The following is a 22,402-nucleotide window of genomic DNA, read 5'->3' on the forward strand; positions in this document are numbered from 1 at the left end:
TATGCATTCAGCAGCCAGACCTGATAAAATTTGTCCAGAGCCAGCAGATAGTTGGAACAATTGAAAACAAGCCACCTGAATCCTGAGCAGGTTGCAGCCTGACAGAGTCTAACCTGTGCAGATGTCATACCGGCTGTTTGTGGTCTGTGTGTGTGTCAGAAGGGAGGAAAAGACTGTGGTAATTTATCTAAATGTCAAAAGGATTCTGACAGTCTTTAAGCAGAGGTTGCTGCAGAAATCGAGAACTCACGAGAGAAAAGGAAAACTATCATCACAAAATGAAAACTTCGCTTTGTTTTTTTGGAACAGAACAAAATGAAAACTGGCTATTCAATTTAGAGAGCCTGGGAGCAGGGCTTTGAGGTTGTGTATTGGGTTCTGTATCACCGGAAAATACATCTCAGTACAAACGAGATGCCAAGCTTTGAGACACCCTGTAGTGGTTCAGATTGATCAGAACAGGAAAAAGAAATACTATGAAGAGCTCAGAGGTAGCCTTGAGGAACCTGTGAAATGAATGGTGCTGTGGGAGCAGGACCTGGTTTCCAGGAAGGCAGAGAATCACGGGGGGAGGAATTTGAATTTCTCCTGCAGTGAACATGAACTGCAGAGCCTGCAGGAGCAAAGCACGCAGCTCAGTGGGTTTCTGCAATTCATGGACAGCTTCATACAAAAGGCAAACTATTTAGGATACGTCAGAAAGGTGTGCTAATATTATGGGTATTATTTGTACGCTTTTCTAAAATTCTTATGGATGAATGTCTTCATTTGGGCAAGTGCGAGTCCAGCATCTGGTAGCAAAGGCACTGGACTACAGGGACTCAGAGAAGGTAAGGTCAGAGAGTAGCTGGAGAGACCCTGATAAAGAGACTGTGTGTAGGGAGGGTAGCTAAATGAAAAGGCAGATAGAAACATGTGAGAGCACCACCTGCGCAAAGGAGAGAAATCAAGAAAAGAAAGCTTAGAGTCTCACAGCACAAAGACAAGGAGCATTCAAATACAGCAGAAGGGGGACTGAAAATGGTGAAAGGGAAATACTATTCATGTAATGTTACTGCATTACCAAACCAGTAATAAAACCCAGGATGTCGCAAGGATTCGTAAGAGGACCAGACTTTTACATGGCAACAGGAGCTGAGCACTATTGAGCTTTGTGAACCAGTTGTGAGCTATCAAGACTCTACACAAGCCATTCTGGGGAAGAGATGAGAGTAATCCCTTTCTTCAGTTACCTCATCCCCTCTCACAGCAGCTCTCCTTAGGAAATTCTTTTTTCTTGCAGAAGCGGCACCGCTCAAATGATTCCACAGCATCAGGGAGAGACCGCAGCCACAGCTGTGACTCAACGGAATCACTGCCCTGCAAGCTGAAGGAGGAGCCTTGGCTGCAAGAGATGTGCAATGCCTTCTTGCAGCAATACATCCAGTACCTGCAGAGCATGGGCTTCATTCTGGTCCAGGTGCGGCCGCCCTCACCTACCACTCGCAGGTCAGTGATGTTCTGGGAATGAGAAAGGGCTGATATGGAGCTCTGCCCTGGTTTTGCACAACAGGAGATGCTGTCTGCCCTGCTCAAGGCTCTCTCTCTTGTTGCTTCCAGTAGCACAAGTCGGATCCGAGCTCTGGCAGCAATGGGTGTGGAGGGGAGAGGATCCTTTTCCTATACAAAGCCAAAAGCAGAGGGGAGTCCAAAGGTGAGTGCTTATGCTGTTAGAGAAGTGAAACTGGGATGGAAGTCAGGCTGTGAGCAGAAGTAGGGTATTTCTGGTTGCTTTTTAATCTATTTCTCACAGAAGAGATGTGAGAGAGCAGAGGGACTGCTGTGCAGAGAGGCTGAGCAGGCTGTGGCTCTTCATTTGTAAAGAAGAGGCAATGAGGGAGGGATAGGACAGAGCTCTACCAAATCACAGCCAGCTGGGAAAGGGATTGACTCACTGCTGTCATCTTCATTATCAAATGGGAGTATCAGGAGCAGGTCCCAAAGCAAAAGGAGTCTTTCTTTATACAGCAGCAGGTAATAGTGATCTTTGTCAAAAGGTTTTGTGAAAACTAAGAGCTTATATGGGTTTGAGAGAGAATGATCTGGAAGAGGAATCCGTCAGAATTGCTAGGTAGGCAGAAACCACCTGTGGTTCATGAAACCTAGGGAGGATGGAAGCATAACATTTGCTGACCCTGTTCTTACCCTTTCCTGGTACCTGCTTATGGGCAAAGCTGGTACAGGACTGTGAGCAAGGCAACACCTTGCAGTTAAAACAAGAGGAGGGCAATCCACTGAAACAGCTTAACAGCAGGCAAGTGATTTTGCTGGCAGCTAAGCTCTAAATCCCAGCTGGATGCCTCTGATATCTGCTCTGTTGGGCAGCTGTGGTGATCTGGGAACTGCTGAGCAGAGAGGTGGGAGTAAGGTGTTGTGGGCAGCATTACCCCTCAGCTCACTGTGCCCTCTGGAGGCATCCTGCCCTGAGCAGGCAGGAGGTGAAAGAAGCAGCATCTCTGGCATGCTCTCTGAAAGGCTGCTTATTAGCTTTATTAGAATTCTTTTTTACTCTCTGGCATGTCTGCTCCCCTACTAGCAGTGAAACTGCTCAGTTGGTAAAGTTACTCTTCTTCCACCTCTGCCACAGAACATCTTGGCAGCTCTGCATGCTGGTGTGCAGGTTGCTCTTCTGTGCAGAGAGCCTCTCCAGCTTTGTCCTTCTCTTCCCAGAGCACAAGCCCTGCTGTTGCCACCTATCATCTGCAGAGAGCTCTTCCGGGTGGGATTGTGCTGATGGAGTTGGCCTTCCAGGTGAGAGAGCAAAAGAAAAATACAGTAGTCAGAAGGAGTCTGGGACAGACTTATGAGGACACAACGTGAGTGAGGAGTGTGGCAGGAATGTGCAATTCTGCCTGCCTCTTCCACAGCCCGTCAGTACTGTAGGGACAGTTCTGTGGGACCAAGAGCAGTCAGTGTTGCCTGGAGGGGTATAGATACAAGATGCAAGGCTTAGCTCCAGGTAGGACACACTGTGCTCAGCCACATTTTGGCTGGTCTGTCCCAAGGCCTGCTTTGTTCAGACAAAAGGGGAGACAAAAGGAGAAAGCAAGAGCACCAGGGACCTAGCCCAGGAAATGAACTGACAAGTGTGTGGTGCAGCCAGCCTTGTATGGGCTCCTCTTTTTCCTTGGAGAAGCCCAAGGCCCGTGCTGTACACTCAGTGTGTTCTTTCTTCCAGGGCTATTACTTCTGTGTGAAGCAGTATGCATTGGAGTGCTCGCGGATCCCCATGGGCCAGTCTGTGAACTCTCAGGTAATGGCTTTGTACAAATGGTGCTTCTTGTGGCTGGGTGCTGCTCTGGGAGAGGCAGCAATTTGTGGGACAGAGTAAGTCATGTGCAACAAGTTTTGGAAAGCTTTGCTCTCTCCTGGTAAAGGAAAGTTTGCAGAACCTTCTGCAGTCACGTGTTCTACATAGCATGCTGCTTCAGCAGACTGGGAGTGCAGTGAGAGGAGGTGGAAGGTTATAGAAGAGGATAACTCTTGTTCTTTGGAGAACAAGGCAGAGCACATTGGGGAGGAACAAGAGGAATACGAGCTATTTCTTGCAAAAATGGCTGCTCTGGGGAAAGTCAGTACATCGAAACCAGTTCTCTGCTTCCATTGAATGAGACAGAAGCGGAATGGTAATGGGGATCTGTGAATGTGGCTGGCTGCTTTTTGCTAGTGGAGATAATTTTCTGCATCACAGGCCCTGGTTCTTGACACCTCTGTGTCTTGTTCTGTCACACCATGGGGCTGCCTGCTCCCCTTCTCTTTCGGTGTGTCCAAATCTCCTGCCTGTCCCAGGACACTGATGGATGCTTAAAAAGGCTGGATGACTCCAACCTGCCTGAGGCATGAGACACATGTGACCATATTGTCCTTTTCAAGATGGCTGCTTAGTGGAGCTGTATCTTACATGAGTTGTTCTTGGCATATATAAGCTTAAAACCTGCCTGGACCTTGCTGCGGTCCCTGAGGGCTTTCTGGGCCTTTCCTGGGAAGTCTGTTGCATAGGGCAGGTTACTGTGCTGCAGCTGGCATTGCAGGGAGCACCCAGGCTCTCTGGCTGACTTGGGAGAGCACAGCACTGGGAGCAGTGGCTTGCTGCAAACATCTGGCCAGCCTTCCTTCAGACTGGAACCAGTCCACAATTCCCTCAGATGGGGCAGCTGGGCTCCTCTGCTCTTTCTCTCTGCTTATCCCACCCTGCACCTGTGTAAGATGGGATGGGGCAGGAACAGGGACTGGGCTGCGCAGTGCCTTGTCCTTCTTCCCACTGGCTGTGCATCTCTCTCCATCAGGGCACTCTTACAGCCAGAGTTCGCAGCAAGAGCTGCATGGGACACAGCTCCATCTCTGAGTCTGCGGTATGTCCTCTCCTCCCGCTGCCATGCTGGGCACAGCAGGACCTGCCAGTACAGGGCTGAGCCTCACACTGGCTGTGCTTTTACCCCTCCTGTTCCAGCCACTAGCTTCCTGTGCTGCTGTATGTGCTTTAGTGGACAGCAAGCTTGGGAGGAGGATGGGATGGGCCCTGAGTGCTTGCATGCAGGCGGTGCTGTGTGCTCCTTGCTCTTTGTCCTGCCTTTCTGGGGCAGAGCTATAGGCTCCTCTCCAGGCTGATCCTGGATGTGCGGGTTGTCCTTTGCCTCATGGCAGAAGCAACATGGGTGGTGCAGAGAGCAGACTGTTCTCAAATCAGTTCTGCCTCCTGGCGTTCCCTGCTTATCCTGTCCTTAAACCAAGGGATTCTGGTGTGACTCAGCTGCCCAAAGAGGTCAAAGAGCTGAAAGACCTTACAAAGGCACTGTGATCTGGTACAAGTGCAAGGCTGAAACCTTCACCAACACTGTTTCCTGCCACGCTAGCTTCCCCTGTGCTGTGAGTGTGGCTGTCAGTGTGCAGGCTGGTGCTGCCCTGAATGACCAGCAGGCTGAGTAGAGGTGACAGCCAAATGCTGGTGAGGCCACCTCTCAAGCACAGCTGTGACACCCCAGCCATCAGATAATCCAGCTTCCCAACTGCCAAGCTTGGCTTTTGTTACTGAGTACAGGGCTTTAGCAGCTCTATTGTTGCTTATCTCCGAGTCAAACTACTTGCATGGGTTCCTGTGCTGCCTTTTGCTTCAGGGGGATGCTCAGTAATTCAGTCCTCACCCGTAGATCCAGAACTCACTGGGGCTTCAGCCTCAGCATATCCTGTACCTGCTCAAGGACTGGGCCATGCAGAGCAGTGCTCAGATGGAAAGAGGATTGTAGAATTGTTAGGGTTGGAAGGGACCTGTAGAGGTTGTCTAGTCTAACTCCCCTGCAGTAAGCAGTGATATCTCGATCATGTTGCTCAGAGACCCATTCAACCTGACCTTGAATGTCTACAGGGATGGGGATGTGTCCATTTTCATGTCCACATGACTTTCAGCTCAAGGGAGGATGTATGTTATTTCAAAGAGGAGGCAGTACCAATCGGTTTGTGCTGCTGCTGGCGACCTGCAGCAGCAGGGTCAAGCATGGAAGGTGCCACCAAGCTGGATCTCTTGGGGCCCCCAAGGGACCAGGTCTGCAAGTCTTTTATTTGCACTTGGCACACAGCTTCTGGGCTGCATCCTGTTGTGGTGTCAAGGCAAAGATGACTGTGCTGGTTCTGCCATGCCTTGCTGTCAGCGAGGCTCTGCAGAAGGCTGTGAGGTGCCTCGTAACTCACCTGTTTTCATTCCTTCTCCTGCAGCTCTCCATGCTCTTCACAGAGGAGTGTGACAAGGTGCGGGACCTCATGCACGTGCATTCATTCAGCTATGACTTCCACTTGCGGATAGTCCACCAATATCTGCTGGGCTCCCACATGACGCTCCGCCAGGGATACCATCTCACTAGTTTCCTGGAGGACTTCATTGCCCATCACACTGACATCCCCAAATTTGGTCGCAACCATGTTTTCCAAGGTGAGTAGCCAACATGTGATCATTTGGGGATTGATTATCAGCCCATAACTTGGCAGAAGTTTCCTAGTGCTTTATGAACAAATCTGACTCAGTGAGTGGCAGGAATAGGGTGACACGTGGTGCCCAACGTAAGGAAGTTGTTAATGCTCTGTTGTGGAAGGGAGGCTTACTGCTTTAGAGCTGTATCCCACATAGTTTGTAGGACACTGCTCTGCCCACCTGTGACAGCAACGTGTCTTTCCCCACTAGGAATGCTAGCCCTGCCCACCAACATGATCACTGCACACCAGCTGTACAACTACATTGCTGACCATGCCAACACCTACCATATGAAGCCGCTGCGCATGGCCCGGCCAGCGACCAGCACTGACAACAAGAAGGGGACTCCAGGCACAGAGCAGAATGAATATGCACTGGTCTCTATCTGGAACAGGTAAGTGCCTCTGCTCCAAGTTCCTGGAGCTGCCTGTGGCTGACCAATGCCACCTGAGAGCTGAGGAGATTGCCCTAAGGTGCCAACAAAGCTGTTTCTGTCCTACATAGTGCCAGGCAGCTGTGCTGCTCGGCTATTTGGAAATCGTGCCCAGCAGGGGGTGTGTGTATGGGTGTTTGTGCACGTGCATGCACTTGCCTCACTTCCCATAACGTTTCTGAGGAGTCCTATGGTGTTGAATCCCACATGCCAAGCAATTCTATGGTACAAAGAGCTCTGTGAGAACAAAGCAAGGTCCCCTTCATACAGATTTGCTTTTCCTCTCAGCTCAGGCTCCTACAAGGACTCAGAAGGTCTGCGTCACCATGATGATTTCGACGTGTCCCTGCTGGTGTGTCACAGTGCAGCACCATTTGAGGAGCAGAGCGAAGCAGAGAGGCGCATGCTTCGGTGAGAGCTGAGGGCCCTGAGCTGTGTCACCAAAGCTCCCTGACTAGGGAGGAGGGCACTGGGAGGGTGGGCATTGTCTGGTGCTACCCAGGGAGGTTTCTTGCAGAGGACTGGGCAGTGTGCCGTCTGTCCTCTAGGCAGAGAAACACCCTTATGTCCTGGGACAGGGTGCCCACGGTTCCTGTGCAGCCCAGCTGAGAAGGAGCAGTCCTTCCCTCCGTGACAATGTTTTCTTGCTCTCAGCTTGCGTTTCTACGTGATCATGACCAGCCAGAGGGAGCTATTCCCCCGGCTCACGGCTGACATGAGGCGCTTCAAGAAGCTGCCACACTTGCAGCGAGAAGTACTGGAGCCTGTGGTGGGCCCGGCAGCATGGGAGGCAGCAGAGCCAGAGCCGAGCCTGGGGCGGCCACAGCCAGTGGAGCGGGAGCAGTGGCAGGACATGGAGGACAGCAGCGAGTTCTATGCTGGGGGCAAACAGGTCCAAGTGGGGCCTGGGCTCTTCTACACCTCACCGCTCTTCCCCTTGCTGGCCTCCGAGGTGGCCTCAGCCCAGAAGCAGCTCAGCAGCATGGTGCAGCTGGCCAAGTGCCACTGTCGCAGGGACAACCTCTGGAAGCGTCTCTTCCTTCTGGAGCCTCTGGCTTCTGACAAGCTGAAGCTGGGCAAGTTGTCACTGGTGGAGCTGGAGGAGCTGCTCGATGCTGTGCACGGGAAATCCATTGCAGATGTGGACCCGCAGCTGGTGAGTAGCAGGGCTGTGGTCATGGTGTCTTGCTCTGGGGAGGGACTGGGGCCTGCAGGACGTGTTTCCAGTTGGGTGGAGAGGCAGAGGCAAGTATGTCCTATAGCTGGCAGAAGGAGACTGCACAGATCCATCTCTGGAGAGTTCCTGGTCCTGGGTCTGTGTGCCTCACCGGGCTTTGAGAGATGCATCTTTTTTTGGATCTGAGTGCTGCTGTCACATTCATGGCTGCTGGTGCCCTGGTTTCTTAGCCTTTCTCTGTACCCACAGGGATGCTTCCTTACCATGACAGTCTCCTGGTACCAGAGCCTTATCAAAGTGCTGCTGAGCCGCTTTCCCCAGAGCTGTCGGCACTTCCACAATGCTGAAACTGGCACCCAGTACCTGGTAAGACCCAGCCCCTCTCCCACCTGCAGCTGTCTCCCCTTCCTAGAGCCCTTGCCTGCTCTGGCTTCCCACTGCATGAACCCGATAGTGCTGTCAGGACAACTGGGTGCTGTCAAGCTGCTCTCTGCTGTTGCAGTGCAAAGTGTGTGCTCTTGTGACACAGCAGTGTCTGCCTCCCTGCCCCCAAACAAGCAGTCGCTTCCTTCCCCACAGAGTGTGGTGCCAAGTGTTTGGCAGTACTACCTGTGAGCCAAGCAGACTTGCACCTCCAGTGTGTCAGACCACTCATCCTGCATGTCAGTGTGTCCCCAGGCGGGTGTTCATAACCCTGCCCTGGGGGTTGTGCTGTCTCCTTTTGAATGTGTGCTGTGTCTCTCTTAACAGGTTGTGCTCAACCAGAAGTTCACAGATTGCTTCGTTCTTGTGTTTCTCGATTCTCACTCAGGAAAGACGGTAAGAACTTGCGAATGTAAGAGCAGCTGTACAGGGGTTCATCCAGCAGTGCCCAAGAACAAGTGCACCATGGGGAGAATAAGTCAAGAAGCTTGTAACCCCTTTTCCAAGTAGTGTCCCAACATCTGGCAATTTGGCCCAGGGCCATCTGGAGTTAGACGTGGCCTTTGTATTTAATACCTTCAGTGGCTTTATTTCTTGTGGTCAATTTTGTAGGATCCATGATTTGCCCTGACTTGCAGCTCCATTATGTAATTACAGCCCCGCTGAAGAGCTGCCCTCCTTGGCTTGTATTTTTTCGGACCAACTTCTGCTCTTCTCATCTGATGCCCCTTTGTTCTTATATTGGAAAATAGTGAGCAGTCGATCCCCTTTTCTTCCAGAGGGTCGCTTTCAGATCACACTCTCAGTTGGCGCTGTCCAGTTTGTGTCCTTGTGCATTCAGCCCAGCACCAGGGCACACGTTGCTCCACTGTTCTTTTTGTGTTTGTCTCACTGGTGCCACCTTGTGATCATCGATAAACCCAGACCACCTCCATCCACTCTCCCCATGAACTCACAATAGAAATCCTTTGTATTTTAGCACTTAGCATTCGGCCCCTTCCTGTGGCCTCTCAGAATTCCCTAGGGCTTTTTTTTCTGTGTGTGTTAGTACCTCACACTTTATCAGCATGCTCCTTTCTTTGTGCCATACTCATTAAGTATAAGGCAACATGAGACCCTAAACCTGTCCTGAAGGAACTCCTTTTGCAACCTCTCTCCATCCTGCTGCTTCCCCTTTCAGCACTACTGTCTTCACCTTAGTTTTGCATTCACTCCTGTCTTCAGCTCAGCTAAATTTCCCATGTGGTGCTACATCGCCGAAGCTTCCCGATTCTTCCCTGAAGTTCTGATAAGATGTGCCACGATTCCTTTGTCTAGAAATATTACCTTATCAAAGAGAACTCTAGCGTTAGCACATCACTCCTGTAAAACAGAACTGTGTTTACTTTACGGTTCTTCTTCCCCAGGTTTGCTCAGATACCTTTCCTGCAGTTGGAGTGAAGCTCACAAATCATTTTCCCTTATATCTGGTGGCAGTGCTTTTGCTGTTTTGCAGTTGCACAGCTCTTCTCAGGGCATTACAAGTGTGTTAGGAGACCCTGGTTACTAGATGAGCTGTGCTTGTGCTCTAGGGAGCATCCAGGCCCTGAGTCCTGCCCCCACTGCTGATCTCAATGCAGAGTTGCTCACATTTTTCTTCTGCATTGGTTCCTGCAACTTTCCCTTCCACACTCTGTTCTCAGCACCCCTCTGCCCCCGCCCTGCCTGCTTAGTAGTTCCTAATGAGAATGGAGCAGCTAGCATTTATTTTTAGGATTGCAGTTATTACATTTAATCTCCTCCCTTTCCCTATTTGTTCCACTCCCACTCTTTGCCTTTGAAGAAGAAATTTCCCTCTCATTTCCCTGGAACCCCTTATTACTGTGGAGGCAGTAGGATCCCCTCACTCCCAAGGCAGCTGCTGCTGGGGTTGGCAGAACTGCAGATTTATGGGGGCTGGTACAAAGTGAGCGTGTCCTTATTGCCTCAATTTCCCTCATGAAAACTGGGAGGAGGCTTCAACTAAGCACCAGCGTGTAGTGCTGCTGGCGTTTTGGGACTTCTCCCAGTACCTGCCTGACCCTGCCAAGCAGGTGCCTATGCAGTTGGGCTGGGGGCTGCTCATCTCCATCCTGTGCCCTAACCTGCTTCTTCCTCTTGGCAGAGCCTCACCGTGGTTTTCCGGGAGCCGTTCCCTGTGCAGCCCCAGAACAGCGAGAGCCCTCTGCCACAGCTCGTGTCCACGTATCACCACCTGGAGTCAGTTATCAACACTGCTTGCTTTAACCTCTGGACGGGACTGCTCTAGCATTGCCACCACCTCCTCCTGCAGGAATATGCACTGCACCTGTGCACGCCTGTGCTACGGGTGATGATGGAGAGGAACGGGCTGCTGGGTGGAACCTGTTCACAGCACTGCTGGCAGCATGCACGCCACCAATGTGATGAGCCTGCGTGAGGGCTGCCTCGCTGCTCTCCTTGGGCTCCTGCCCACAGCTGCACCTCCCTTGGTCTCTGGCTGGCTGCTGTGACCCTGGGGACAAGCTTTGGTGGGTTTGAGTGGTCTGTGAAGGCCACAGACAGGGACTTGGCTGTTGTAGCCTGGCTGAAACAGAGCAGCTCTTGGGGATGTTGACTTCAGCACCTGCAATGAATTCTGTCTGATAAGGATATGGAGGTGCAGGGCGGTGGCACGGTGCCTTCAAGGGGAAACCTCCGCACCTTTAGGCAGGGGGTGCCTGTTTCCAGCCCTTTGCTCTCAGTAGGAGAGCACCGAACGGGACAGGAAGGGTGAATGGACACAAGGAAGGTTTTGTGGAGGCGTACATTGATGATGATACATTAAAGCCATGAATATATTTGTGAAATAAAACAGAATCAGTTCCCCACTCATGTGCCACAGGTCAAGATGGGGAAAGCCTCTTCAGGGCAGCAGAGGCACCACTGCCCCACTGGGGGGCTCTCCCTGGAGCAAAGCAGGCTTGAGTTTGCAATGAGTCTTCTTGCTCAGAGCAGGATCAGCAGCGTGGTCATGCTTAGCAGCCTGGGAGAGGGAGGCCAGCTCCTTTTCCCCCCGCTGCTGCAGGCATTTGCCAGCAGCTTTGGGAACTGCACAGAACAAAATAGGCAGAGTGGAGAAGTTCAGAACCTGCAGCTCCAGGCACCAGCTGGACTTTGGAAAACTCGCTCCCTTCCCAAGGAATGAATGCTTCCTCAGCACTGAGGACTGAAAGCCTTATCCTAGATCTGCAGCCTGGAGGTGAAGATGCTTCTCTGTCCTTGATGTCACCCTGTCATCTCTGGGGCTGTCCCAGCATCCCCAAACTGAAGACAGACACTCTTGTTTTAGGCTCATTGGTTTGACATTTATTCCAGTGCTTTACTTGCTTTACTCCGTTGCTTTTCTGGGCACGCCAGGTTTCATGCCTCTGCTCTCCCAGTATGAGCGCAGCCAGCCAAGACCTTCTACCGTGTCTCCTGTATGGCAGATGAAGGATTGTGCTAGCCAAGCTGCAGCAGCTTCTGCTCTCATTTCCAGGTAGGGACCTGGCTGCCTACCACCCCCAGTCGGGCCTATCTTTGCACAGTCCTGGAGGACTGGTCCATGCTGGGATCTGCTGGGGGGTTCAGAGCACACAGCCCCACTCACCTTTTGGTGTGTACTCACAGCCCACGTAGCCAGTGTAGCCGAGGGACTCCAGCAGCTTGAAGATATAGGGGAAGTTCAGCTCCCCAGGGCTGTCGGGCTCATGCCGTCCTGGCACCTGTGCGATCTGGATATGACCTGGGGGAGATGGGAGGTTGTGCCCCAGGCAGCACTGCCTGCAGCTGTCTGTCAGCATAGGATGGGGTGACCTGACCTCATCCCCATCCTTAAGTCACAAGACTCGGAGAAGCCAGGTCAGACACAGTGCATTACCAATGAGTGGGAGGTACATCTCCAGGTTACGTGACAGATTCCCATCCATGATCTGGCAGTGAAAGAGGTCCTAAGTGAGAGAAAATTCAAGAGGGTTGTTGCAGCTGTTCAGTGGAGGAGGGCTGTGCCCTGTCTCTCCCTCTGTCCGCAGGAGACAATGAGTCCACAGTGTCTGGGCCTGCCCTGCAGTTCAGGCCCTGTGCTGCCCGTGGGGATGCTGGAGCAGGGCTATCTGGCCCTGAGCCCTGCCTTGCAGCCCTCCAACTGCCTCATGCGCTCAGGGCTGTACTCACCAGCTGCAGCCTCAGGTTGGGTCGTCCCACCTTCTCCAGGATGGCAGCAGCTGAGGGTGCAAGAAATGAGAGTTGGTTAATACCAAGCTGAAGTTTTCAGGGTTTCTTCAGTGCCAACTTCCTGCCTCCGTGCTCAGGCAGCAGCCAGGGATCTGCCCTCAGTCAGACAGCCTCGGGCTGCTGTTTCCTCCATGCAGGTGCCGCTGGGAGAGCCGTGTGCCGTACCTTGGTGTGGGGTATTCAGAAAGTAGCGCGGGTCGGTGATACGGCTGTTAATCGGCTCCACCAGCCCCAACATGTCCTCCTGTCACACAGCAATGCCCCCTCTGCAGCATAGCCTCCATGTGCCGGCAGTGGCAGTTCTCCATCCTTAGAGCCTACCACCCCCATTACCTGAGCCAGGACATCAGCAGCATGCCTGAGGTTCTCGATGAACGTGGCCTCCATCTCACCAGCCAATGCCTCCCGCTCCATACCCTGCGGCACCCGCCCGGCCATCAGGTGGATCCTGTGGGCACACAGAGCTCAGCTCTGGCCCCAGGCCACGGGTGGGGGCTGACACAACTGCTCTGCAGGCACAGAGACAGCGCCTGGCCTGGAACATGATGGGGTGCAACCACGGGCCTGGAACGAGAGCCTCAGGGAACTGCTGGGTTGAGAAGCACTGAAAATCAAGCAGCTTTCAGCATTGCTGTTAATGCAGAAAACAAGCAGACTCAGGCAGGCGCAGGTCTGGGCGTGGGACCTTGGGCTGCGCTGCTGAGGGAAGGAACGAGGGAAGGAATGATTCACAGTGAACGGGACAAAAAGACAACGCTGTTTTTGCGGAGCGGGTTGTGTCACTATTTCGTCTCTTACAACGCACCTACAGCACGTGGCCCTCAACAAAGCAGCTGCTGCGGTGACACGGGGAAAGCGGCTGCGGGGAACGGCGCGCGGAGCTGCAAACGAGTCTCGGGGCGGAAGCCCGGGACGGAGCAGCGCCCGGCTCCTGCCAGGGGGCCGCGCATCGCACGCGGCAGTCAGGCACGGCGCGGGGCGCTGCAGGCCGAGGCGCGAGGGGCAAAGGGCGAGGCGGGGCACGGAGCGCGGCGGTGCCGCTGCGGGGGGCGACTCGGCCGAAGCCCCGGCTCCGAGCTCGGCGGGAGCGAGACGCGGCCGGGGCTCTGCCTCGCACCTACCTGGGGCAGCCCACGGCACGGGCGTAGCGCACGGCCGCGGCCAGACCCTGCCGGAAGGCGTCCTGCCGGCCGGGCACGGCGCACAGCCCCATCTCGCCCCGCTCCCGGTCCCCGGGCGGGGTGTTGAGGAGCACGACCCGTAACCCCGCCCGCTCGGCGGCGGCGTGCAGCGCTGAGGCCGGGCAGCCCTCGGGCCACGCCGCCTCCACCGCCTCGAACCCGGCGCGCGCCGCCGCCTCCAGCCGGGCCGGCAGAGCCGGCAGCTCCGGGAACAGCCACGAGAGGTTGGCCGAGAAGCGCAGCGCCATGGCGGGCAGGTAGGAGGGGCTGTGCGAAACCAGAGCGAATATGGTGAAAGGGGCGTAGCCTCGCTTGCTGTGGGCGGAGCACGGGGGTGCGGGATCGCGGCGCCGCCATCTCGTAGCGTGGCTTTGGGTTCGCGTTCCTCGCGGGTGTGCCGAGCGTAACCGGGACCCGTCCCTGAGCCTTGTCCTGGCGCCGAGGGGTTGTGTGCTTGTGCCGTGTCCCAGCAGCACGCAGACGTGGCTGCAGCAGCCTCCCCGCCTCGGTAAAGAGGCAGCGGAGCAGCCGCAGCTGCACTCGGGCCGTCCCGGGGCCGTGCTTTCCTGGGAGCGCCCGTCCCGGCGTGGCCCCACAGCAGGTGTTGGGGTCGGGGCAGTGCGGGCCGAGGGGAAAGCAGCAGCGAAACGATCCATTATGGAGTCTCAACTCAATTAAGGCTATTGATTAATCAATTAGAAGAAGCTCAACTCAACTTCTCAGCAATAGGCAGAGCTGTCCCCCGTGATGGACAGCTGTGCCAAGGTGCAGGGCTGCCACGTGTGTCCCTGGAGTGCATCCCCAGTGTGTGCACACAGTGCAAGGCCAGTCTGTGCTCCGTGGGGCTGAAGGAGCTCCTGTCGGGTCATGTCCTACAGCCACATCTGGAGCCCGAGAGGTGGTGATGTGAGCAGCAGAGGTGGGCGTTTGGGAGCTCTCACAGCAAACCTGCATCTGTTGGGCTCTACAAATTAATGAGTCCTTTCTATCTCTGGTAATGTATTTCATTGATTTTCCCTTGTTATAACTGCAGTTCCTGCATTGCAGTCCAGTGTTTTGTCACTTTACCTTGACAGGGCACAGTGGATTTACTCACTGCTGCTTGGCTGGCCAGGGCAGTGCAGTGCCATGGGATCGCTGTGCTGTACGGTGCACCCGCCTGCCCTGCAGACACAGCCTGTGTGCGTTTTACAGCCTTACAAAAATCAGCCCTTGCTTGCTATTGGCCGGCTGAAATTCTGGAGCAGACTCATCCGTGAGCTCTGTGATGGCAGGGCTGGGACAGAACAGCAATTCGGCAGCCAGTTCCCTGCCAGAAATGCAGGGCGGTTCCTGTTGGGACCTGGGAAACTTGCTCTTGTTCAGCCGGATTAATGACCCGTGTCACATGAGGGGGCCTGAGGAGTCACCTTAACTTCCCAGTCTGTGCTTTGACCCCATGGTAGCGTCACTGCTGGGCACCTCACAGGGAAATACGCTGTCCTCTCCCCAAAGCCAGGGCAAGGATTTCTACGTTAACAAGAGTGTGCTTCATTCCCAGCCCTGCTTCGTTACGGCCTCCGAAAGCACTCGGCTAAAAATCCATATATCATATCCTGGGAAACAAACACACAGCTTCCGCCGTTGTTATGGCCATCCTTCATCAGCGAGCAGCGAGCCGGCTCCGGATGCGATATAAATCCCAGCAAAGCTGAGACAGGAGGCAAAGACCCGGCACCCCACACCTCTCATGTCAGCTTTCAGCCCCGAGCCGTGGGTGGGCAATCCCCATGTGGGTCTCTGGGGTGTTCTCACTATGACCAGAAATTAACGAGGAGGGCCAGATTCCCCCTTAGCACTTGGAGGAGGCCGGCGCGGGCAGCGCCTGGGCCTGCTGAGCTGGCAGATGTTGTTTAACATTCCCGGCAGTAATTAATAGATGGCTTCATCACTCTTGTATGATTCAAACATGTCGTCCCGCTTCTTTCCAAATACAGAGCAGAAATATTTGTTAAACGTGTCTGGCGTTTTTGCACGATCATTAGCACTCAAACAATTCCAGCGGGCGCAGGATTTATAGCCTTGCCAGGATTTCTTTTGGCCTTATTATGCCTCAGACATTCCTCCCTCCTCTGCCGATCCCTTTATCAATTTCCCCCCTGATTTATGCGCTTGTAACTTCTCCTTCACCACCATTATGAATTCCCCCTTTCCCACCCGTTCCTGGCCGCCCGCCGCAGCCGCCATTTTGTCTCTGTGGGCCCTGCCCTGGGCTGTGCCCTTTGCGGGGCCGCCTGTGCCGCCTGTTCCTCCTCCTCCTCGCCCCCGAGGCGTGCGCTTGTCACAACTATTTTGTCAGCTGGGAGCGATTCCCCTGCACCCCGTAATCTTGATGCCAATCAGCTCTGTAACAACCACCTCGGTGAGGAGCGATTTCCCCGCCAGCCCAGCGCTCCGCACAACTATGTCAGCAGACGCCTGCAATCACGCTGTTGGCAGCAGTGTGTGCCTGGGGAGCGAGCCCAGCCCTGCGACGGCCCCAAAGCTCGGCCCCAGAGCTCACGCCTTGCCCACGGGCCAGGAGTGCCACCATGGGCATATTCTCAGCTCTGTCCCCTCCATTGGTGACATGGGGACAGGATGGGCTCTGTGGCCCCCACCCACAGTCCTGCTGCTGCGTCCCGGTGCAGCCCGGTCACCATGTTAAGCCATCTCTTAATTAATCAGGCTGATTGTAATGTGTTTTTAGGGCATTAAAATTCAATTGTGGAATTCTCCGCTGGCTGGGCTCGCAATGAATACAGAAGTTTGCCTAATTAGAGCTGACACACAGCCGGCGGGAGAACAGGCCAGCAACCCTGGCAGAGCCGCTCAGACCGTGTCCTGGACCCGGCCCTCATGCCCCCACCCCAGATCAGTGCCCCCACAGTTGTAGGGTGTCATGGCTGCAGCAGAAGGGACTCCAGCAGAGGGGCAGCTTCCAGGTTTGCTCCCATGCCCTGGAATGCCAAGTTCATCTGGCACCACTCTGGGCACAGTGTCCCCGCCTGTGCTGGGACACAATGGGACATTGTAGTGTGGCATGTGCAGACCCTACCAGGGGCACCAGACACTGTGTGGGGCACTCAGAGCAGGGGCTGTGCTGCCCCACGTCCCCTTGGCAGTGTGGGAAGGTGGTACCTGGTCACACCACGCTGAGGACAGCCCCGGCCATGCCACACACACCAGCACAAGGCCAGACACCAGCCAAGAGCAGCAGAGACATTTTCTTATCCACAGCATCAGGTCTTCTCCGCTGTCATTACCACGGCAATTATCATCTCATTTGGAGTCTTTAACTGCCATAATCTGTCTCTTGCACTGATTTATTCTGCAGGCCTCTTCCAGAGCAGATATGGAGGGATGGGGCCATCAGGAAGGAAGAAACAAGGGCCAGAGGACGTCCCCAGCTAGAGCAGAGATGCCCCCACAGGAAGCACAGCACCTTCCCTGCCCTGAGACCACGCCTGGCCAGGACAAATCAAAACGTGCACCCCAGGATGGACAGTGGGATGCGTCCCTTAGGGTTTCAGCTCTGAGAGCTGCAGCTGCTGCTTTGTGTTGTATCCACAACCACACAGGGTGGTGCGTTTCCCTTTCAGGCCAGGACACAATTGCATCTAGCTGCTCCTAGGCACAACTTGGAGAAGAATTATTGCCTCCACAGAGACAATTTCTGCCATGCCGTGGCTTCATCAGCTTTCTCTTGTCTCCAGACCAGGCTGCTGCTTGCTGTTGGTTTCTCTGTGTTTGCTTCAACAATTATCTCCTGCTCCCTGCCACTCCTCCAGCTGCTAAGAGTTTCATTGATATTTTCAGCAGCTGCATTTGATGACTGCCAAGTTTTACTCACTACTCCCAGCTCTCCAGTTTCCACGTGTTGTGTTCAGCTGCCATCTCTCCCTGCACCGCTCACCATGGTGAAGGGGAAGCCCTGGGCTGCCCACAGGTCCCAGGGATGCCAGCAGCAAGGTATCCCCATGAGCCCCAGCTCTGGGGTCCCGCTGGTCCCCCAGTGCTGCCCCTGGACATCCTCTGGGTTTGTTACTCAGGATGGATCCTGTGCCCCAGAAGTGCTGGTGTCTCTATTGGATAGCAGTGACGGCTGGAGGGGCAGAGATGGCGATGGAGCTCCCCTCTGCTGTCTTGGAGGAAAGGCAGAGCAATGGGACAGGGACATCAGGACAGTGCCGGGTGACTGCCAGCCCTGAACAGCATCTCCCCTGCATGGCACCAGTGCATCCCCAGGTCTGGCACACACATCCAGGTCCAGTGACGCTGCTGCCTTCCTACCCACCACAGTTCAACCTGCCTAATGGAAGCCGTTTATATGCAAAATCCCCAGAAAAAAAAAAAACGGTAATTAATGAAGTCCCTTTCATTACCATTATGCAAATGTGATTAATTTCAGTTCTTATGAATATGCAAATATTACAATTATGATCTAATTGCCAATGTGCGTAGGGGAGTGGGCAGAATATCAAGTCACAGCCCCAGCCCCAGGAGCTTTGGGGTTCAGCAGGAGGGCAGAGGCAGGGGGTGCCCACCCGGAGGGCTCTGCAGCAGGGGCTCAGTGGAGATGCTGCAGGGGCTTCCTCCAGGGTGTTGGGACTACGAGGAGGGGATCAGCTCTGATTGCAGGGGTTGCAGATTGCAGCCCAGTTCTACCTGGGAAGTGGCTCATCCCTGGGCTGCAAGGAGGAGGACGAGGAAGAAGAGGAGGGTTACCAGGCAACTCGGTGCTGCAGCAGTGGAGCAATATGGATGTGAACAGCAGCAGCAGCAGGCAGAGCCCTGCCCTGACCCCACTCCTTGCAGTGCCTGCCAACTCTGCCTGCAGAGCTTTTCCTTGTCCATTGCCACCACTCTCACTGCAGCAGCAGCAGCAGGGACGGAAGAGGACCCCAGCATTGCTCACGCTAAATTGAGTGTAATGTGCTTAATTAGTGACTTCTCCTCACACCGGGGCAGGAGGAAGCAAGGACAAGGCCAATGCAGCAGAGTTCACAGCCCCCAAGCCCCCACCCCTTCCTGTAGGGCTCAGCTCGGAGAAGGAGGAAGGATGGATTTGCAGAGCTGTTGCTCTGTTTCCAAGGCAATGAGACATGATGGCTGTTCATCCCAGCGGGGTCATCGCTCTGCAATGCAGCCCCGGAGCTGGGGAAGAGCTCACCAGTAGCCCAGCCCCACAGTCCCAGTGCCCCGATGCTGTCAGGACCTTGGGGTCGTGGGTGTGCTGGGGCTGCGGTGCGGTCAGCGCAGGCCAGGCGCCATCCCGATGCACAGCCATGTGGAGACATGCAGGCTGCTCCCTGTCACTTGCCATCAGTCCCGGGGAAGGAGAGGACATATTTAATTCACTTGCACAGCTGCTGCTGTGTTCTTCTGCCACCAGTATATGCCAGACCTGGGGTGCCCTCTCTGGTGCAGGAGAAACACGAACGTAGGGCAAGGGTGGTGTGTCCATCCCCCACGGCTCTGGGCACCCATGGGTGCTTGCAGCAGCATCCCCCTCCCCATATGCCCGGTGTGTTTTCCAAACTAATTGAATTCAGGGAGATTTCTTCCTGGCAGTGACAATCGATGAACACCGCGTTATTGCCCCCCCTCCCTCAGTGCTGGAAATGGATATGAACGAGGGGAAAAATTGAATTTGCAGCCATTTTTATTGGGATTTAATTGGGCAGTCTCACCTCGTTGCCTTAATCCCGGGCACTGACGCGTGCAGCCAGGCTGGCAGCTCCCCTTATTTATCACTTTTCAAATATTTGCCTCTTCGTAGCAGTGGGAAATCGATGTTCCCGCCTGGGGCATGCCGGGAGCGCCCCGAGCAGGCGGCTGGGGATCCATCAGCCGCTGCCATCGCTATCGACAGGGCAATCGGGGCTTAAGAGGCACTTGGATAGCAGAACTGGCACACATTAAGTGCTCGTCATCAGGAGATGATCGTGACTTATTACTGCTAATTTTCCCCACACAGCAGCGGGGCTGAAGGGGCTCTTCCACGCTCATCACCACACTAGGGTCGTGCCCTCGTATTGGGGACAGCCGTTGTCCCCAGGGCCTCAGTGCTGCCCCTTTGGTGTGGGCTGATGTTGGAGGGTCTGGGGGCTTCCCCAGGCAGAGGATCTGGGGGGGCATGCGGAGGGGACAGACAGGGCTGTGCTGAATGCTCCCATCATGTGCTCGGCCTCAGGTCCCATCCCCTGTGTCCCCACACCATCCCTTCATTGTGGAGCCAGCCAGATTGGTGTCACCGAGCCTCAACTCTTGGAAAATATCCAGCAACGCGCAGCCGGAGAGACATGCTGGGTGGCAGCAAGCAGACTGCTGTCACAGCACCACAGGCTGCCAGCTCAGCACTGCTCCAGAGGCAGGGAGCAGCCCCACGCTGCCCCTGATGGCTGGGAACAGGGGTTCTGGCCACAATGCCGCATCATGGGGCAGCGATGGGGTGTTTCCGAGGTGCATGAGGTCCCCCAGATGTGATGCAGAATGCGCCAAGGTTCCCATCCCACTGCCATGCTCTGCCCCACACCTATATTGGGACGTTCTGGAGGGCCTCATGGCTCAGTCCCATTTCTGGTGATTACAGATTCAGCAGTGGCTGAGCCAGGCCTGGGCTGTGCAGGATGGTCATTTGTTTCCTTGTTAAGCACTACTTTTCTTTTCCTTCTTTTTTTTTTTTTTAGCAGCCTGTTTATGGGAACGGAACCGCCCCGGCGTGAATTATTCATGGGCCCTTCGAGCTCATTCTCAAAATATCAATTTCTCCCAGTCACGCCAAGCAGCGCTTAAGCCTGAAAGCCCTGTTAAAATGAAAGGCCCAGGGAGCCGGGCAGGGCATGGGGCTGCGTGCTGCCTCCAGGAGAACCAAGATCAGGGGCACATGCTCGCTACTCCTGCCCAGCCCAGCCCAGCACTCGCTGGAGGCACCCCTCATGGCACAGCCCTATGGCCCTGACATTGCCCCAGTGAGGGCAATGGGGAACCTGCAGGCAACAGCTAGGCTGGAGCAGCACTGCAGGTACTGGCTAATTAAAATGCAGATGCTCCCCAAACTGCAACTTGGAGTTTCTCTGGCAACTGCTAAATCAAAAGCAGCAAGGCAGGGAGGCAGGGAGCTGTGCAGCGGGTGCAGCTGGCAGCAGGGGAGCCCCACTGGCTCAGTTCCCACCTGTGGGATGCTCTGTCCTTCAGGATTGTGCTTGGCTTTAGGAGGTGCCAGAATGCACACCTCCCTCTGTACGTGTCCTTACCTTTACCCCAGCAGGGCTGTTCCCCACTTGCAGGCCGTGATGCTGCAGCATACATCCTCACAGTTCTTACTTTACAGCCCTTTTATCACCTGCACAAAGACAGGCACAGCTTTTGCATCCCCTGATTGCTTTTGGACGGAAATGACAAATGACTTTGGTCCATGGTTACATAGTTCTGGTCCAACTTTCACTCCTGCCCAAAAGGCAGCGGATGTGCATGGCAGCACTGTGCTGGGACACAGACCATTGGCCCCCCAGCTGCTGAAGTTCACTGATTGTTCAAGCTCAGCACCTTCTCACAATCCCCCTGGAAAATGGTGTGGGCTATCAGCACCCAAACACCTCCAGTGCTGCTCCTTCCCTTTCTGTTTGGGACATGATGCAAAGTAGCACCACCAGCCCTACCCTGCACGCAAGGTGCCAGCAGGGCCACTGGCTGCATGGTACCCAGATGCCTGGGTTTGGAGGATGTCAATTTGTGACAGTGCGACTATTTCCATGGCAACAGTGTGTGACAGTGTGAACACCGGCCGCCGTGTGGTGTTGGTGTGGGCAGCCGGCTCCCACCGAGCCCAGCACCCCTCATAGCACAGCTGGGATCACCACACGAGGCCACAGTGCATGGAACCCGGCACCCTGCTGCCCACACAGCAATGGCACGGCCCCTCTGCACCCACTGAGCCCCTTGGGGTGCCTGCATGGCACAGGGATCACCATGGGCAGGGATGAGGAGGCAGCACATGAGCGCCCAGCCATGCTCAGGGTGCAGCACGCCTGTTGCTTGGGGAGAGCTGCCAGGGAGAATGGAGTGGGCACTTAATCTCCCCCTATAAGTTTAATTAATGGGCTGCAGCGCTCATTCTGTGCTGCCGCCTTAATTGGTACAAGCTGCAAACGCTGTGGAGCCTGGAAAAAAACATTGGGAAATGAAAAATATATTAAGCAAGAAACAGATCAATGGCTCTTAATGAAGCTGATTCGGGGCTGCCTGCCGGCCTGGGGCCAGGGCTGGGAGCTCGGCCGCCATGCAGTCTCTGCACTGGGTGCAGGCTGGGGCAGGCCAGGTGCCCCTAGTGTCCCATTCCTGCCTCGTTAGTGCCAACAAGCAGCCCTCAGTGAGAGACGGGCCCAGGGATGAACCCATCTGTTCCAGGCCATGGGGCTCGAGGGAGCAGCTGGAGCCCCCTATCTCTAAACAGCTGGACAGGAAAGCTTTCTTTCCTTGGAACATCTGCAGACCTCAGCACAGCTGGGAGGGCCACTCAGGCCACAGCTGGATGGGCCATCCCATGCACATCTGGAAGGGTTACCCAGTGCATCTGGCTGGTGTGGGGCAGGAGCTGGGAGAGCACAGAGCCATAAAGCACTGGGCTCCTTGTATGGACTGATTTCATGCAAACTTCTCCCTGCACATGGGGTGTGGGGGGAGCTGGGGCTGATTGGCATTGAGGGTTCCAGGGGGGGAGGTGGCTGAGCTCCAATAAGGGCTGTAATTGCCTCGGCTATGCACAGAACATTAGCTGCACTTCCCAGGTATTTACTCAGGGGAAAATAAAGCCATAACTCACCCAGTGAATAACCTTCCCAGCATGATGCTTGGGAAGCCATGCCCCAGTGGGAAAGAGAGGGGAGAAGGCAGTAGGGCAGCACGCACCCTTC

At 54.8% G+C, this 22,402-nt stretch overlaps 2 protein-coding genes across 9 annotated transcripts in view; one reads left to right on the forward strand and one right to left on the reverse strand.

Moving 5' to 3' along the window:
• Positions 1-11,027, forward strand: part of SZT2 (SZT2 subunit of KICSTOR complex) — a 52,983-nt gene extending 41,956 nt beyond the window's left edge. For 4 of the 8 annotated variants that reach the window (XM_072342720.1, XM_072342724.1, XM_072342722.1 and 1 more), the window contains 11 exons: positions 1,283-1,488; positions 1,600-1,693; positions 2,710-2,790; positions 3,218-3,292; positions 5,749-5,962; positions 6,212-6,395; positions 6,723-6,845; positions 7,089-7,590; positions 7,861-7,977; positions 8,362-8,430; positions 10,178-11,026. In XM_072342720.1, the coding sequence (XP_072198821.1) occupies positions 1,283-1,488; positions 1,600-1,693; positions 2,710-2,790; positions 3,218-3,292; positions 5,749-5,962; positions 6,212-6,395; positions 6,723-6,845; positions 7,089-7,590; positions 7,861-7,977; positions 8,362-8,430; positions 10,178-10,321 (1,809 nt within the window). In that variant the 3' untranslated portion in view covers positions 10,322-11,026. Of the gene's footprint in view, positions 1-1,282; positions 1,489-1,599; positions 1,694-2,709; positions 2,791-3,217; positions 3,293-5,748; positions 5,963-6,211; positions 6,396-6,722; positions 6,846-7,088; positions 7,591-7,860; positions 7,978-8,361; positions 8,431-10,177 lie in introns of all 8 variants that reach the window. The other 4 variants (XM_072342726.1, XM_072342728.1, XM_072342723.1 and 1 more) reach the window with 3 other exon arrangements.
• Positions 11,028-11,274: 247 nt separating this feature from the next.
• Positions 11,275-13,715, reverse strand: HYI (hydroxypyruvate isomerase (putative)). The gene is made up of 7 exons (XM_072343405.1): positions 13,407-13,715; positions 12,619-12,733; positions 12,451-12,529; positions 12,226-12,275; positions 11,933-12,002; positions 11,663-11,797; positions 11,275-11,490 (listed from the first exon to the last, which is right to left on the reverse strand). Exons 1-7 carry the CDS (start codon positions 13,712-13,714, stop codon positions 11,402-11,404), a joined length of 846 nt encoding a protein of 281 aa, XP_072199506.1. The 5' UTR covers position 13,715; the 3' UTR covers positions 11,275-11,401.
• Positions 13,716-22,402: the final 8,687 nt, after the last annotated feature.

This window comes from Excalfactoria chinensis, chromosome 8 (assembly GCF_039878825.1).
Source record: "Excalfactoria chinensis isolate bCotChi1 chromosome 8, bCotChi1.hap2, whole genome shotgun sequence".
Classification (NCBI taxonomy): Eukaryota; Metazoa; Chordata; class Aves; order Galliformes; family Phasianidae; genus Excalfactoria; species Excalfactoria chinensis.

Coding starts and splice junctions, on each gene's coding strand:
- HYI (XM_072343405.1), bottom strand. CDS start 13,714: ATGGCGCTGCGCTTCTCGGCCAACCTCTCGTGGCTGTTCCCGGAGCTG. Junction 12,530..12,618: donor CTGCTGATGTCCTGGCTCAG/GTAATGGGGGTG, acceptor GCTGTGTGACAG/GAGGACATGTTGGGGCTGGT. Junction 11,491..11,662: donor CTGTGAGTACACACCAAAAG/GTGAGTGGGGCT, acceptor TCTGCCATACAG/GAGACACGGTAGAAGGTCTT.